At 43.9% G+C, this 18,406-nt stretch overlaps 1 protein-coding gene across 1 annotated transcript in view; it reads left to right on the top strand.

Annotated features, from left to right (window-relative positions):
• The window catches only part of SFMBT2 (Scm like with four mbt domains 2), a 107,527-nt gene that overhangs the window by 70,944 nt on the left and 18,177 nt on the right, over window positions 1-18,406 (top strand). The window contains exons 11-16 of the mRNA XM_079304945.1: window positions 796-922; window positions 4,806-4,919; window positions 6,216-6,258; window positions 6,834-6,904; window positions 8,033-8,172; window positions 11,973-12,082. Of these exons, the coding sequence (XP_079161071.1) occupies window positions 796-922; window positions 4,806-4,919; window positions 6,216-6,258; window positions 6,834-6,904; window positions 8,033-8,172; window positions 11,973-12,082 (605 nt within the window). The remainder of the gene's footprint in view (window positions 1-795; window positions 923-4,805; window positions 4,920-6,215; window positions 6,259-6,833; window positions 6,905-8,032; window positions 8,173-11,972; window positions 12,083-18,406) is intronic.

Raw genomic sequence — 18,406 nt, forward strand, 5'->3', positions numbered from 1 at the left:
AATGATCACAACTGGATCCATCTGCACTCCAGCCACTGTGCTTGGATGCCTTGTTCACTGAGCTTGCCATAGAATCACAGGATGGTTTGGGTTGGAAGGAACATTACAGACTGTCTAGTTCCAATCCCCCCACCCTATGGGCACTGCTGCCACCCACTAGATTGGGTTGCTCATCCAGAAAACTCCATGAAAAAAAACCACACTTGAAAAGAACACTCAAATATCTTCAGTTTCAGTCATCTTGGGTGACTGAAAATGTGAAGGGGTTTCTCTGGTCTCAGGCAAGCTGATTTTTTGCTTTTAAAGGTTCCTCCTAGCAAGGTGAGAGATGCTTAAGCACAGGAGTTCTGGGAGCCCTCTGGGTAGTATCACATAAAAAGGAAATGCATCATTGGCAGATATTCAAACATACTTGGAGCTGGTGTGGACCAGTCTCCCAGGAGTCAGGGGTAGGAATAGAACATGACATGCATTTCATCACTGATTTTTGATATGGGTGTTGGTGCAGACCTGCTGCAGCATGGGCTCCTCTCTCCAGGGTCACAGCTCCTTTGAGTCTCCCTCTCCTCTGATGGGGTCCTTCAGGTGGGTCTCTGCTCCCCTGCAGACCCCCATGTGGTGCAGGGGCACAGCTGCCTCCCCATGGGCTGCACCAGCACAGCTCTGATTTGGCTCTGGATGTCTGTGCATTCTTCAGGGTATCCTGCCCTTCCAGACCTGCTGAATTTGAGCTTCCCAGCAGTCAGCCTGGTTGAAGTTGTGCCATGTTTCAGCACTGTCTCTTGGCTCTTTCAGACATCCTTCAGCCGTGGCTTCACCAAGAACATGAAGCTGGAGGCAGTGAACCCCAGGAACCCTGCAGAGATCTGTGTTGCCTCCATCACCTCGGTGAAAGGACGGTTGATGTGGCTGCACCTGGAAGGTACCAGCTCTAAAGGCTGCTTGTGTCTGCTGCACTCACTCACTCACTCACTCACTCACTCACTCACTCACTCACTCACTCACTCACTCACTCACTCACTCACCCTCTTAATTTTGCCTTTCATTCCATTCACAGAATTGCTCTCTCAGCTTTCCAGTTTCATGCACATTGACCAGTTTTATGTGTTATGAGGAATTAATTCACCTGCTCTTTCTCTGGTGGAGCTGCCAGCTCCTCCAGCCTCCCATCCCTGTGGTCTTTATCACCTTGATAACAACCTCCTCCCTGCCATCATCATGCACCTTCATCCTAGGAATAGAATTTTGGCTCACTTGTGCAGCTGAGACTTGTACAGCAATTCCCAACCTGATAGTTGGTACAGGAGGAGAGGTGTCTGATCACAGCCCTTAAAGTTGGCAAAAACATTGCCAGGTTACCCAAAGTATTTTAGTTCCTCCCAAGTGTTTGCTTTTGGTAGAGCAGCCCTGTGTGCAATGGCAAGTTTTGGTTTTTATCTCTAAGCTAATTCTTTGCCTTATAGCTCAAGGTAGCAACAGGTTATCTGCACCCTGGTCCAGACACAGGACAAATACATATTTGTTTTGAATTGCTGAAATCAACAGTTGTTTGAAATTCCATTCTCACTAAGGCTGTTGTTGAATTTGCACCCATCTGATCAAGGAATCTGACCCATTTTGGGAACTTCTTTTCTTAAATGACCAGGTGCCTTCACTTGTATATGCCAAAGATGTGGGTAGATGCAGGAAGAGGGCAACACACTCCCACCTTGCTTCCTTACCTCTTTCTCCCAGCCTGTTACTATATTAATTTCTTACAGTATTTTTTTTACAATTTACCATAAAAAACCCTGTGTGCATCTCCTTTCTTTTGAGTTCAGATCTATAGATGCTTTAAGCTTGGTTTATATCCCAATACCAGGAACTGAATGATCTGTAATAAACAGAAAAGATGCAAAAGACTGCAGAAATAGAAAGAAATCTTTGCTGCTGTAGGAGTACATCACTACAGTATGCACAGTGTTATGCTAAAAGCAGGCATTAAAAAAAAAACAAAAAAAAACCCCACACCCAGAAAATCTGTGCTTGCAGAGTTGTAAAATAAATATAGCTTGAAGTGTGGCATGGGTTTTTTGACTCCATTAATACAGTGTTGTTTCTATTGGATGATTTACATTCTGGAAGCAGCAAGGCTCCCCAGCTACCACGGGAACCCCTCCCTGAAAACCTCAGGTCACCTTTGTCACAGGCACCTCTGAAGCTTTCACTGTTGCCATCCCAGTTTCCCAGTTTGACAGCCCAGGCTGCAGCCATAAACCAGGAGCACAGGAGTTAAGCAGAGCCAAGTTAGGAGGGGACATTGTGTGATAAATCACACTTTGTCCAGTAGCAGAGCCCTAAACTTGAGGGTGAGTTTAATGAGCAGCAGAACAGTTCCCCCGTGGTGGAGGAGAAGCTCAGGACTGATGGGATGCTCTGCACTCTCTGCTACTTTATTACTCATCATCTGCATTGTTAATTTTTACTGGTTCATTTTAGATTTTAGAGCTTGAAGCTTTCTGGTGTGAATTTATACAAGTAATAATGCACGCTGCCTGCACAGCCCAGGAATTGGAGGAAAACCCTTTGGTTAATCACTTCTCCAGGGAGGCTTCCTCTAATTTCCCCTTTTACAGTTTTTCTAGAGTTGCTGCTCTGTTCTACCCATCCTGTAAGATTCATAGCAGGACACAGACATTTTCCCCACCCTGTTTCCAGTCTTTTTCCCTTTAACCTCCCAGTTCTCATGGACATTTTTTGATCTGAGAAAAGAGCAGGATAAAACACAACAGAAGAAACTAATGAGTCTCAGAAAAGCTGTTTTCCACTCCTGTGAGTGTGGCCAAAGGAAGCAGTAAGGTGCTGGAAGTGGAAAGCTGGGTTATCAATTGCCAGAGGGCAGAAGCTGTGCCAGGGAGGACAGAGCAGCTGTGAATGTCTTACAGGATGAACAAGGTGTTGCAGGAGAATTGTGCTGCTTTCTTGCTCCTCAGAGTGGCTGCAGCTGTAAACTTCAAAACCAGAATGTTCATGGAACCATTTTGGTTGGAAAACATCTGTCATGTCTCATTTATTGTTGCTTGTAAGCAGCAAAGTACATTTGATCTGGTTACTTTATAATAATTGAGCAATGCAGAGAAATTAAGATTGGAAATATCCTCTAAGATAATTGAGTCTGTTTTGTCAGAATAACACCATTACAATAATGAAGTAATTGGTTTTCTCAGACCTGTGTTGACTCTTGCTCTGTTCAGGGCTTGGTCCATGGCTTGCTCACTGTGTATTTGTGTCTTGCCACTGACTCACTGTTGTCACATGGGCTGCTTGCCTGAATTTGTGGTGTCAGGTGGAAATGGAGCTCCCCACTGGAGCTTCCATAGGTTCAAACTGAGCAGTGACCATGGGATATCATCTTGTGGAGGGATATGGTTTTTCAGGGAATTTCAGCTGCTGAAATCCTGTATTCAGCAAGTTGTGTCCTTCCCCTATGCCTTCATCTCATTTTCTTTCCCATACCCCAGTGAAACTGGCACTGTATTTTCAGTGGGTAGTGCATGACCACAATGCAGGGCTCAGAGAAACACCACAAAGAAATCCATGAATCCACACAGACATCATTGAGTGCATTTTTTTCATTATTCCCTCCAGCAGTGTGATCACCAGCACCTATTTCCCTGCCTCCTTTGGGCTTTTCATGCAGCCACACACTCTCAGAGCAGCAGGTTTATTATTGACCCAAATGCTGCACCTCACCCTCAGTGCTGTTCCCATCACAAAGTTCAATTACTGCTTCAATTACACCACAAGCCCTTGATGAACAGATATTAGTGGGAGCTCCCTGTAGTCATCTGTAGCACAAACACTTCTGCCTTAAGCAGGAGGCAAAGATGTTTTAACAGATGCCAAGGCAAGGGTGATGCAGGGAAGCTGCTGATCCTTTGGCCCCTTTTATTGGGAGATCACCCCATGCTGGAGCTGGAGCTGTCTGTCCTGGGGTGGATTTGGCAGAGGGAGGAGATGAAGTTGCTGGCCCAGCTGTGCCAGTGCAGTTGAATTTGAATTGAAGTAGTTAAATGGTGCCTTGACTCAGGACACAGTGTAGTTTATGGAAGAACTTCAAGCCAGTAATACCTTAATTGGATTTTGAGTGGAAATCAGGTAAATTAGGAGAAAAAAAAAGTAGGAAAAAATTTTCTTCACTGAAGGAGTGGTGAGGCACTGGAATGGACTTCCCAAGGAGTGGTGGGATAGTTGTCCCTGGAAGTGTTCAAAGGTCATGTAGATGTGATGCTGAGAGACATGGGTCAGTGGTGGGATTGGCAGTGATGGGTTAATGGTTGGGCTTGATGATCCTGGAGATCTTTTCCAACATAAATAATTCTTTAGTTCTTTGAGTGGGACCTACATAAATGAAGACAGGAGATTTTTTTCTAAAGGAGGTGTAATAACCATTGCCATTAAAAGCAAGCATTCAACAAGTCCTTCTAACTCACTTGTGCAACTTTACAAAATACCCAGGGGTCAGCCAGGCCATCTTCTTGAGGGCAGTTATGTGTGTTTAACCTCCCAGGCTTTTGGCTGCTTCACTGCACACCCTCAAGCTCTTAATGGGCTTTTCCTATGAACCTCACTGCACTGTAAATGCAGCAGCCCCATCCCTGCTGTCTGTGAAAAGCTCTAGATGAAATGGTGCCTGATTTTGGTGAAGAAAAGTAGATTTATCTTCACACATTCCATCCTTCCCTTCCCTGGGCTCGTGCTGGATGCTTGGATGGCTCAGCTTGGTGTTCCCATTCCTAAACCCCATTATAAATTTGTGCTCACAGGCTCACAGATGCCCTCTCCAGAGTACATTGTTGATGTGGAGTCAATGGACATTTTCCCTGTTGGCTGGTGTGAAGCAAATGCTTATAACCTCACCCCACCACACAAAGCTGTTTGTAAGTACATGGAGACCTGAGCAGTGCAGATGGTGCATCAGTGGATATATCAGGGGTTTTTCCTAATGTCTACAATCCCATTTTTGACACTATCAGCCTACCCAGCTGACCAATAACCAGGCTGGAAGTGTACTGCAATAAATGGTAATAAATCCTAATTAGTGACCAGGTTGGAATTATGCAGTTTGCATTTATCTCTGTGATCAGCCCCTCCAAAATTGGTGTTGTCTGTGCTGGGGAAGTCTGTTGCATGGTTTGGGGTTGCACAGTGGGTTGTGGGTTTGCAGAGGGGGTGTTGGTCAGTGGGGTTGTCAGAGGTTTTGTTGTGCTGAGCCAGGGTCACTCAGGCAGCTGAGTGGATTGGGACAAAGACCTCAAATTGAAAAAAAAACCCCAAACCATAAAATATCAGGTGGAATGGACATCCAGAGGCCATCCAGGTGCCCCTTTCCAAGAGAGGATCTGCTCCATCTAAATGGAGAAATAATTGCTGCCATTCTGTGATGGAGTTTCTGCCCTTTCCCAGGGTATCTGTCCCTTATTTCACTGCCCTTGCCAGCTCAGAGATTTTCCTAGTGTTCACTTTAAATCCCCCCACAGCCCAATTAAGCCCACAGTGTTTTGTCCTGCCTCCAGTGCATATTAAGACAAATTTCTTTCCTTTTTATTTGCATTTGAAGGCAGTTCATAGAGCTCAGTGGCTTGGTGTGATTCTCCTGTTCCAACATACCCAATCTCAAGCCACCAGGTGAAAAATGGGCCTCACTGTTTATATTAATTAACATCCAAAAGGCAAATTTTAAAATTTATCAGCCCTTTCGAAGAGTTAAATATGCTTAAGTTAAAAATCAGACAGCCAGAGCCTAATTTAGGAGAATACTGCTATGGCAACATTATGCAGCCTTATCACAATTTATAGCTGGGGATAAATTATGCTGGAAGTAATCATGCTTGTAAAATGTAATCTTATCCATATGTGTTGCTGTATGGAAAAATATTTGTGTTTTTATTTTAATTTTTTTTTCTTTTATGCTGATCCCATAAAACAGGATATTAGCATTCCAGAGGAAAGATTAAATGTATTATTACATCCTTAAAGTAGGTTTTAATGATGTAGTGACTTACTTAAAAAATACCAAGAAGAGATGGTGATAGTAATTAAGTACCATTTCATTGTGTTCAAAGCTGTTTTATAGTCAGAGCATTTACACAGCTTTTTATGCATTCTGGGTGTACTTAACAGGACAGAAGGGTAAAAAAATTGGTTTTTTTTTCTTCCTTGCTTCATTTTTGCAGTGCGAAGGAAGAGGAGAATTGCAGTTGTGCAACCAGAAAAACAGTAAGTTGTTTTGGTTTTGTTATTTAAGGTGGTGTTTTCACAGGAATTCATCAGGTCTTCCAGGGGGAATAATACACAGCAGCTGTGTGGCTTGGTAACTACTGCCCAGATACTGCAGCACAGCCAGCAAGAGGATTCTTTTAAGTCTGAAATATTTGTTAGCATACTAGAAAGTCTCAGTAACAGCAATTTTTTACTGGTTGGGGCTGTGCAGCCCCTGTCTGATGGCCAGCAAGGGATGCTTAGGGAAGATGGACATGTACCAGGAGGGCATTTCCCTGTCTAGCTGTTGCAGTTTGTAGAAACTTGAATTGAAGGGATTTAAGGGAGGGTATTTGAAGCCTGGAGGTCTAAAGCTGACACATCAGAGTATATTTTTAGAGAAGGGGGGGTCTGGCTCCTTTATCTTTTGTGATCAACCATGTGGAAGTGGAACTGTGTTGGAGGTTCCTCATCCCAGGCTGTTGCTGGTGAATATTTTGGTCCAGCCTGAGGACCAAAAGCCCTTTCTCCTGTCTGACTCTATTAAATGCACCAAGTTCTCTATTAAATACACCCAGTTTCTCTTTTAACAGGTTACCATCCACAGTGCCTGTTGAGAAAATACCTCATGACCTCTGCCCAGTTCCTCAGCTAGACACAACAGGTGAGGATCCTTCTTATTTCAAAGCCCCAAGTGCTGTGTGCAAGGGGAGGACCCCAAAAAGGCAGTGAGCTGTCACAGGGGTGGGGAGATGGAGCCCCATCCTCAGGGGGTGTCAGGTGGACTGAACCCCCCTGGTGTGCAGCAGGTGAGGGTCTGGTTCTCCCTGTGTCCTGCTGGGGCTGTCAGAGTTCCCCTGGAGCTTCTTGCCCATTTCAGATGATGGTATTAAGACTAATGAGTCTCTCTGGTGGGGTTGGGTGCAGGTTGTTAATTGACACTGAAATTGGGTACAGCAGGACCTGATGGGTCCCCTGTGTTACATCAGTGTGGTGTGGCTGCTGCTTCTGCTAAAGGCAGATTCCTCTCCCCTTCAGCAGTGGCAGGAGGCTCTGAGTGCAGCATTCATCCAATTAATGGTATAAACCCAGCAGCAGGGACAGGATTTAACTCACTTCAGCAGGCTCTGGGACACATGTTTGCATTGCAGCCAACACCTCATTACAGTCATGGGGAGGATCAGGGTCTTTATGGGTATGATAACCAAAAAATGTGAATAACAACTTGGAAGGCACCTGAACCACATCTAGAAGTTCCCATTTCTCTCCATGGGCTATAAAGGAGCCCAGAGTAATTAGCCCAGACAAGGAAAAATGCTCTGCAGACCCATGCTGGGTCAGGGAATGGCACTGGAGGGCTTGTGGGGTTGGACAGGAGCTGAAGAGGAATTTCTGAGGCTCTTCACTGAATGTTCTCCCTGAGCTGATTCCTTTGAGATCCCTGGTTCCCTGCCTTTGAGGCTCAGCTCATACATCCCCTCCTGGCAGCTTGCAGTGAGTTGCTCATGTCCCCCTGCAGTGTGAGTTCTGGAAGAGCCCTGTCTGGCTCATGTCATGGATTAAATCCTTCCCCAGTCCTCCTTTCAGCAGGGTGTGCAGCCAAATCAGTCACTATCAAAAACACCTTTTTTTCCCATGCTGGTTGGACTTGAATAGCAGAGCCTTCCCTATCTTCTATCCCAGGGTAGAATTTTGTGCTTTCTTTGTTCTCCTCCCCTTCCTCCCACATCAAGGAGGAAGAAATGCCCTTGATTTATGGTGTAGGCACCTCACTGCTGCTTTCTCCTTGCAGGCACCATCAATGGGAGATACTGCTGCCCCCAGCTCTACATCAACCACCGCTGCTTCTCAGGTCCTTATTTAAACAAAGGCAGGATTGCAGAGCTACCTCAGTCTGTGGGGCCTGGCAAGTGTGTGCTGGTCCTCAAGGAGGTATGGCCCAGCTCTCTTTTGGGGGCATTTCAGAGGAGAGTGTGAGTCATGGCTTGCCAGACCCAGAATTGGTGAACAGTGCTCCTAAAATTGTCCTGGAGTTCCATGAGAAAGCCAGGAAGAGGGGGCAGGTTTTGCAGTGTGGGTTTTGATGGGTGAGGTGATGTTTTTGAAACATGGGGGGGTTCTGTTGGTTGGGAGCAGCTTAATTTGGGTTGCCATCAATCCAGGAGCAAATACCAGTGTCATGGAGACATGAACAACTTCCCAAGGAGCAGGACAATGGCAGTGGCCCAGCACTGGTCCATGTTACTTTGCAGCAAAAATTCAAATTTACTACAGCCATAAACTCAATCCTGTTCTGGCTATGAGAACCAGTCCCAAATGCTGGAAAGGGTGAGGATTAGGTGAGTAACAAGTAACTCTTGTGCAGTTTAGTACCAAACTTATTTTTACAGCCTAACTGTTCATTGTTCCCAGTGCCAGCACAAGTTTTCTGCTGGGACCACTGGATTATTGTGGTTTCTTTCACTGTGAGAGGCAAGAGGTGGCAGTGCCTGTTGTTTGACATCAGCTGCAAAATTTGTCTCATTTCTGAGGTATTTTCTTGTAAAACAAGTTGAAATCTGGAGTCAAATACAATGGGAACATCAGCTATTGCCATCCAGGCATTGCACCTGAGCTGAAAAGTGGTGACTGTAAGGCAGCTGTTCTATATAATAAAGGCTGACTTGAAGTTAAATTAAAATAAATACATGGTCAGCTTTAGCTCTCTGTTTAAAAAGAAAATTATCTACAACAAAAGATGCTTTTTAGATTCTTGATCATCTAATGAAAGAATCCCAAATAACTCTTTTGCTCTCCTCTCTCTGGCCTACAGACACATCAGTATTCCAGGTTAAAAAAACCCAACAGTTTACTGCCCTGCTTTGAGGCCACCCTGGGGTTCAGCATCTCTTGTTAGGTAGGAGCTGTGGGATTATATATCAGGTAGAGGAGGGAAATTGAGTTTCTCCTCATAAGAATGCTGATTGTTGAGGTCTTGAACAGGAGAAAAGAGTTGTGATCATATTTTTAGCTGTATTTTGTCAGTGATATCTCCTGAGAAAACTTCATCTAGGGTTGAGAGTGTTTCAGGGGGGATGGAGATGGAAGATGGAGCTGTGATGGGAAGTGCTGAACTGCCCAGTGCCATCAGTCACACCAGATACACTCAGAAAAGAGCCCCTGTGCACATGGAAATACATGACATGGAAAATTTATTAGTATCAGGTGCTTGTGAGGGTGGGCAGAGGCTTGTGATGCTGTTCAGTGGTGTGACTCAGCTCACTCAGCTCTGAAAATCCAAATCAGCAGCATCAAAATAAAACCTCACTGATGGATTAGAGCAAAGACTGGGCTTGCCTAATCCCCTTCTATGCTCCAAGGCACAGGTGGCTGCACCCAAACCATTCCTGATGCAGAGAGCTGAAGTTAAACCACCAAAATCTCAGAGTGGTCACACTCCAGCCAAAGGAAATTTGACCAGGCTGAGATGGTTGATGTAATTTTCCATCTCCAGAGAAAGTTGGAAACTGGTCTAGGTTTCTTCACTGGTTTTGTTTAAATCACAGCTAATTTTTTTCCAAAAGTCTGTTTGTTTGCATTTAATAGAGTGCATTATGAAGTGATAGTGTTGCTAGAAGTGTCACTATTATTGTGATGATGGAATTTTACTGTAGGGTAAAATGCCAAACCCAGTGACTCATTTGAGATACAAGAAGAGTAAAAAGCAGAAATTTTAATTTTTTTCCCTTCCCTGAAAGGGAAATAATTGTTCTTACAAAACACTCTCTTTTTCTTTTTTTTTTTTTTTTTAACTGAGTTTAGAAGTTTACAGCGTTCTGCTGGTGACAAGCCAGCTTTGAGAAAAGTCCTGGCACTGTGGGTGCCTGTGCAGGGCTGGAGCTGATTAGGTGTCTGGGAGAATGCCCAGACAGGGCCACACTGGTACTGTAGGGTTGGGTTTTCTTTTCTTGCTCATTTCCCAGTTATTCTGACAACTACAGGCAGCAGTGCACTGGTGAGGGGGCAGCAACCACTGCTGGTGGAAATTCTCAGCAAGATGCTTTGTGCCCCAGATGTCACAGCAGCCAGCAAACTCCTGCACTGGGGTTAAATAACTCCCTGGATTTGCTGATCAAGGCAGCTGTGAGCTGTGAATGAGTGTGGCAGCTCCCCAGGCAATTGAGGATTTTGAAAACTCAAATATCAGGCCAGTGTGCCTCAGTCTGTGTGGGCAGGGACTGGCAAAGATGATGAGGGTGAGCAGCTGGAAGGGCTCACTCAAAAACTACCTTTTCATAGCATTTTAAAATGGTTTGGGTTGGGTGGGACCATAAAAATCATCCAGTGCCACCCCCTGCCCTGGGCAGGGACACCTTCCACTATCCCAGGATGCTCCAAACTTTGTCCCAGCCTGGCCTTGGACATTTCCAGGGATCCAGGGGCAGCCACAGCTTCTCTGGGCACCCTGTGCCAGGGCCTCCCCACCTTACAGGGAAGAATTTCTTCCTCATATCCAATCTAAATCTACCCTCTGTCAGTGTTTGGTGTCTCTAAATGGACTTTTTTGAAGAGTGGTTTGAGTAATGATTCCAAGAGCCCAATGATAAATTAAATTTTGCTTCTAGTTAATAACCTATCCAAGCAACTCCAGCCAGTGCCATTTTACAGAGCACTCTGCAGCATTAAGTGAAGCCCTTGCCTGAAAATAATTAATCCTGTAGGGTTTTCAAAATGCTAGCAAACCCTCAGGTTGCTGGATTTAGAGGAGGGAAAAAAAAAACCCAACAACTCAGAGAAAACCAGCCAAACAAACATAAACACAGTGGTCACTGCAGTATGACCTAGTTATTTTTTCATTTCTGATGAACTGCATTCATGGGTGCTGGATAAACTTAATATTCATCATACTGAAATGCAGGCCCCCAAGGAATTAAGAACAGGCATTAGGTAAAGAGCAAAATTAGATGAAAACCAATCCAGACTCACTGTGGGATCATTCATGTGCATACAATGCAGAGTGTTCAAACACACAGTCTGGTGCTGTTAAGAGATTTGTTTTCCTTGTGTTTATCTCCCTATGCCAAGTGTAGGCTATTAAAGCTTGCATTTCCTGAGCCAATAGCAGGAATCATTTTTATTCTCAGTGACTTTGGATTAAAAGGGTTGGCACATGTGTTCTCTTGTACAGAGTGGACACACACTGGGTTCCAGGCACACCTCCTGCAAACTCTTTTTGTGGAGACTTCATTACTATTCTGGTAATGCAGTCAAGGCACACAACTGTCAGGCTCTTAAGCACATTGCTGACCTCAAATGTGTGAATTTCTCCTTCAGTGTTCACTGTGTGCTGGTGCACATGACCCTGCTTGTGCCTTCAGAACTATTTCTGTCTTCTTATTTTTATTAAACTGGTCCATGATGGATGCTGTCTGTGGAATCTGCTTGGGGTGAGAGGGTCACAAAGACAGAATCACTAAGGTTAGCAGATTTTTGGGGTTAAACAGCAGCATTTAATGCAGTTACCTTATCAGAATCAGGTGTTATTTATAATATATCTATAATACATATATAATACAGCAACAATGATCCATTCTGGGACCCCTCTTCCTTGCATCCATCACTTAACCTGTGCAGCCAGGACAGAAACAAACACCTGCAAGCTGCTGCTGCCTGTGCAGCACCTGGGACCATATTCAGTGTGGTCAAGGACTTCTTTTAGACCCATCATTGTTGCTGGTTTTATCTCCCCACAGGTTCTCAGCATGGTGATCAATGCAGCTTACAAGCCAGGGAGTGTTTTACGAGAACTGCAGCTGGTGGAAGACCCTCAGTGGAATTTCCAGGAGGAAACACTTAAAGCAAAGTAAGTCTTCAATGTCTGTTCTTTTATTTGGGAGGTTTCAGAAAGGGAACTGTCTAGGGAAAAAAAAAAAAGAAAACAAGGGAAGATTTTTTTCTATTGTAAGAGTTTTACTTTTCTAATTATCGTTTTGCTTCATTGAATTATTTGACTCATTCCATAGCAACTTCAGAAATGAAATGTTCACCTGAATGGTTCATTTCTATTGTCTTTCTCCAAGCAGCCATCCAGTTTTTGATGAAGTCAAGTCCTGAGTTTTATGATAAGCTGTTCTTATAAGCTTGGCTATTACTGAATGAACTCAATTCCTGGCTTTCTAAAAGCAGGAGTATTGCTGCTTTTAAATTAGAGCCTGTCAGGCTAATGCAGAAAAAACTGCTGAGAATGAATGGCACCAAGAAAAGTTCAAACGAATTAGCAGGGACAGATTTTTTAGCAGGAGTGTGATTGGGGTAAAGTAGCAACAGATCAGAGATTCAGGTCAAGATTGAATGCCTTTCTAGAATATATTCTTCAATTCTCTTCTAAACAGCACCAAAGAATACTGAATTCCTTTTTCCAGCACTAAAATCTACCTATTTATGTCTTTATGTAATGGACAGTACACTTAGGATGTATTTCAACAACCATTGTCTCTCTGAAAGAGGGGAGTCTCACCTAAGCTCTCTCCAGAGAGAATATTTCTTCCCACTTGAAGATGGATGTCAACAAATATTCTTTGAAGAAAGCTCTCTTTGTTGGCTAATGGTCACCTTGACTTTTTAAGTACTGTAGTTAAAATGTAGTGAATCTCACCCTTTGTACTGAACTCAGTAACTCCTTTTCAAAGAAAAGCAATTTTCTCTTGGTTATTTGATATGAATAGCTTCCAAACACAGCACTATTGATGGCTACTGTATTTGATCTTTGCCCATGCAGATATTGCAGAGGATGAGGGAGGGAGTTGAGAAACTTTTGCTCTGTGTACACTTAAACTGCTTTCCTGAAGAAGGATTGCAAACTGAACTAAAAATCTACTAGAAGCATCCTGTTTTTAATTTGCTTCTTTGACCCATGTGGATTGTCAGGCTTTTGTGTTTGTCAGTGAGATGCTGTAGATGGAAATGTAAAAGTCAACCTCACTCATGCAGATTTTCATTTAAACAGGTCTTTGTCCATGACCTGGTTTTCATTGATTCCAGGATCCCACATACTGTGCTAGAAACATCAGATAATTCACTCCTGCAGGTACTTAGCAGTTGTGAAATCAAGTTGTAATGCCCTATATTTCTTAACATCCTGCAAAGAACTGAGCTTGAAGGCAGTTTCCCTATCAGCAGTATCCTGAGCAGGATTTTGTTAGGATTTCCCATTTGAATGTGGGGATCTGCCTTGTGCAAAAGCAGAAACACATATTTCTTAAGCTGCAATCCATATTTCTAGTGAGAGACAGCTGGAAAATGTTAAACTGACCATCCATGATGGTACTTTATGCTGGTTCCCCAGTCACAGTCCATGTACTCTGTGCTGGCTGCCCCAGCAGGCACCAACCTCAGCTCTGCAGAGTCAGGCAGCATCTTTCAACCTCATCAATCCACACAGTGGATCCTCACAGGCTCAGGGTGAGGACAGCAGGTTTGGAGTTCCTTGTGAGAGCAGCACTGGGTTCTCCTCCAGTGTGGCATTGCCCTCAGACTTCTGCTGATCTCTCTTGCTGGCCATGCCAGCTTGCCTTTTAGGAGTGGATGGCAGAGGGTTAACATGCCCCAAGACTGTCTGGCTACCCTAGAACTTCCTTCTTTTTTTTTTTCCTCCTTTAGTTTGTTTGAGTTTCTCCATCCAGAAAATAAAAATGCAGCCATGAAACCAGATTCTGTGGGACATACAGACATCACATGGCACCTTCCACCAGGTGTGACGGTGCTCCAGAATCTTAAACAGAGAACTGAAATGAGCAGCAGAGACCTGCGGTGAGCATCCTCCAGCTCCATGGGCTCTGGAGGGTGCCTGTTGTTGAGGATGACAGCTCCAGAGCCAGCTGTGATGGGACACATGTGTCACCACCTTTCTCATGTGGACTGGCACCTCCTTGGCTCTTGGCACTGCTGTTTGTCTGCAGTGCCTGCAGTAGAGCAGAGCAAAGGGATTAGTGAAGAGAAGTCTGCTGTTCCCCCTGTCCCAAATGCAAGGTTTTGCACTGCCAGGAATGCATTATCTCAGTCCTGGGGCAGCCTGCATTTAGTTCACTCTGCTGGCATGAGTGGCCACTGTGGAATCAATTACTCTCACCTTGCAAAGAAGATAAAACAATTTAGATTGTCCAGAGAGATGTGTTTGCAGTGTGTGATGGCAGCCATTTCCCATCAGGGCTGCTGGCTCTGTGTGAGAAGAGTCAAACCTGATTTATTGGTGATGATGAGTTAGAAATGTCAGGTTTGATCCTCCTGAGTTCCCATGAGGGGCAGTTGAAGCTGTCAGCATTCAGCCCTTCTAGTTTTGATGCTCTTAAATTCAGTGCCTACACCTTGATTTGCCTTCCCAATTTTATACAAAATGCTTAAGGGACTTAATGCTTTTCAAGGGTTTTCATTTCTAAGGGCTGGCAAGGGGCAGTTTGGTTTTACCCATTTTTGCAGGACTTTGGACATAAACAAAAGCAGTGTGTGCAGAAAGTTATCTCCTGGCTCTTGCATGTAGCCCAGTTAATCAAAATAATAAAGATGAGTATTCCTGGACTCCTTCATTAAATGAAATGGTGAGACCTGCTCAAATCCTGTAGCTGAACTCCAGGAATATTTACTCCTATGCCAGACATCAATGCTTATTTATGAGGCTGCATTTCAAAGAAACCTTTCCACTGCAGTTGCATTAGGAGACTGCCTTTACCTTGTGATAGGTGAGGCTGAAATCTTCTTTGCTCAGCCTTTGCTGGTGAGGGTTGGCTCAGCTTCCCAGAGCCCTGATCCTGTTTGAGGGAACCAAGTGTTACCCACAGTGGATGGAAAAGAATCTAAAGACACTGGAAGCAAACTGGATGTGCAGAAGTGGTTGGGCTGCCTGGGAGGACTGACCAATGTCACTGCATTGATGAGGATGAGGGGAGAATCCTAATTTTTGGGAAAAGGCAATTATCACACCGCTCCTTAGGAGGGGCAAGAAGGAGGATTCAAGTATCTACAGGCTCTCAGCTTAGCTTTCCTGGAAAGGTTATTAGCCCAATCCTCTTGGATGCCATTTCTGAGAACATGAGGATCAGTAGGGGACTGGCAAGAAGCAAAGGGCAAGTTGTGATGAGGTTTGGGGTTGAGGAAGAAGCAGTGGAAATTAATTTATGTTCATTTTGAGTAAGGCTTTCCAAACCAGGAAGTGGAATGATTTAAACCTTTTATTTCTGTAATCAGAAGGAGACTTAATGAGACAAGACCTTACAACCAGAGCATTCCAGTGCCCTTTCTGAATCCTGTGTTCAAGAGTACAAAATGCCCTTGGGTGATTAAATACCTTTGAAGGAAGTTAACCCCTTATATTTGGCAGGCTTTAAGGTAGACAAACAAAATAGAAATTTCTTGCAAAGAATAGAAAGGAGTTTTCAGTCCCCCAAAAGGAAATTGAGACTTTAATCTACTGAGTTGTTCAAATTAGTCTCAAGAATTGTCAGAATGCCTAAGAATGGGACTTTGGAAAATGAGGTTCTCAAAGTTCTTGGTGTTTGAAGTTTTTCAGCACAAGACTTTCTGTGTCATCACACAGCAGTCCCTGACTGGAGCTTCTAGAAGGCACTATGTTCTCATGACCCTCTGATCTATTTTAGGGAGCTTCAACAGAATTCTACTGCAAAGTGCTGTTGATTTAATGCATGGATCAGCAAGTGTATTTTTCATGGAAATAGTGCCAGCCTTAAGGTTTTCTCTGAGTTTGGGATTTGAAGGCAGAGAAGGGGGAAGAAGAAAGAAAAATTATTTTAGTTTTAGCTGAAAAATCTTTTTTTTTTTTTTTTTTTTTTAAAGAACAATGATTTCTAAGAAAACCAAAAATATCCTTGCCACAGCAATTTCCCAAGTCTCCAGTGCTGCCATGCTGTGCATGCAGATACTTGCTGCTTGCAAGTGATTGAGAAGACAGGAGCCCTGGTATAAAAAAATAAATAGAAGTATCAGTAGTTGGTAACTTTTTGAGAGATGCTAATGGAAAAGGTTTTCTGACAAAGAAGCTCCTTCCACATGGCTGTCCTAGAAACAGCTCAGATTACATTTGGTGGTGCCTGTGTTAAAAGTCTTTAGTGTGTGAGGAATATGGAAAATATTAGCAGAACCTGGTTTATAGTTGAAAGAGGTGCTGCCAAGACCAAAATGATGTAAAAAAATACTGCTGTGGCCAGTACTAACACCTTGGGTTATTGAGACTGATTGCTGCAGTCATGGAGATCTCCATTTTGCCATCCTCTCTTTTAATTAAAATGTGTGTTGCATTCAAAGCAGACTATGAAATCAGTCAGTTGTTCATTTTCCTAGTTTCATCTTTTCCTTTCAGCACTGGAGTACAATGGGTCCTTCCTGGGCAGCCAAACACAATGGGAAGCACACAGTTAGAAAAAGTCAGCCATCCTTGAATAATACCCATCAGGCAGCTTTCTTAGCTTATAAGAAAGAAGATCAAGAAGCAATTTGATTAGAGTGCTTTTGCAGGGAAACAAAACCAGATGCAGTCTTTTCATCCTAGTGGTGAAAGTCAGAACAAGGACAAATAAATGTGAGTTAAATTCAGATGCATCCAGACATAAAATGAGGTGTAAGTACAAGTGCTCCCTGTGCCATGATTCTTCCAGTGTGGAGACCCTCGAGGCTGGTGCTTGTCTGGAAGTGCTGGTTCAGTCCAGGCAGAGATATTTGGGTCCAGGTGAAAGCAGCACAGTGAAATCCTGCAGCCTGTCTCAGGCTCACCCAACAGTCCAGGCTGTCATTAAACTTAATGGCTCCTGGAGAGGTAATAAGTGCAGGAGTCTTTTCAAACACATTGAAAAGAAATGTAAAACTTTTATAAGTAGATGCATTTAAATGCCTGTGGCATTTGGTGGTTTGGGTTCTGCAGCTGTTTCACAGGGGAGCTGGGACCATAACAGTGCTCTGTACCTGAAAGGAGCACTTTTCCCTTTTACATCATCTGCCCAGGTCTTTCAGGGTTTGTGAAAAGCTGGCTCATTAAATCATTCATGCATTCAGGTGAATGAATCCAGGATTGTCTTGGCACCAAATGAGGTATCAGAGCCTGGCACCTTGCAGAAATGCTCATCCAGGTTTTATGCTGAGTTTATAATTTGGATTGTGACCTGAGCATGATTGGACTGGGCTGTTCTCAGACCCGAGTTTCATTTGGGTTTTCCCATTATAACACTTCATGTGCCACAGTTTCAAACCCTTTCCCCACAGCCCTTTGTTTCAAAAAGAGCTGTCTGAATGTTTTTAACTCTCTGGTCACATCTTTATTTCACCACTTCCTCTGCCATATCCATCAGCAGCTGCTAGGAAACTGCAGATCTTAATACACCGAAAAAATGCTTTGTTTCATTTTTCCTGGTGACTGTATCTTTGTCTTTCCTTGCCTCCCATCCAGTAATCTTTCTTCCTTCCCTCTTTTTCTTTCATTGTGTGTTGCTTTTCCCTCCTCTGAGCACATTTGTAATGCCAGCACCGGGCTCTGCCGTGGTTGTCTCTCGTGTTGCACTCCTCAGGATGCGTAAGAGATGTTTTAAAAACCTTATCTCACTGTTTACAACAGCTTGCTGCTGCTGTTTAATAAATTACAGGGATAATTGGTTTTCCAGGGTTCACATCTACAGTGTAGTACAGCAGGAATGTAACTGTATCTTTCTCTGCCGTTTATCGCTCACAAACGCTTCCTATGAAACACGAAATAAATGTTTTACTGGCGTAGCAAATTTAAGACAAACCTTTCATTGCAGGTTTCTGCTCCAGGCATTCCCTGTAGGAATCAGTTTTTAGGGCCTGTTGCTGCAGCCCTGTTAAATTACTGATGAGTTCCTCAGGTTTTGTAGTGCCCATGTCTCAGAGTGGTGGAGTGATCTGGTCCCAGGGTGGCAGAGATTGTTGTTTCACCCAGATAGTTCTTCAGAATGAGTGTGTTCTGAGAGCCACAGCTGGCACCATGAGTCTTGGGGATTGCTGGGAGCTGGAACATGATAGGGGAGAAGGAAAGATGGCAATGGAGAAAACCAAAAGAGCACTGGGGGCTTAGAGAATTCAGTCCAAACACAGGGTGGTGACCAGAAAGCTCTGCAAGGTGTATAAGCATCTGATCATGGGTCAGTACATGAAGAGAGACTGCATCTCT

This window comes from Erithacus rubecula, assembly GCF_903797595.1.
Source record: "Erithacus rubecula genome assembly, chromosome: 4".
Taxonomy (NCBI): Eukaryota; Metazoa; Chordata; class Aves; order Passeriformes; family Muscicapidae; genus Erithacus; species Erithacus rubecula.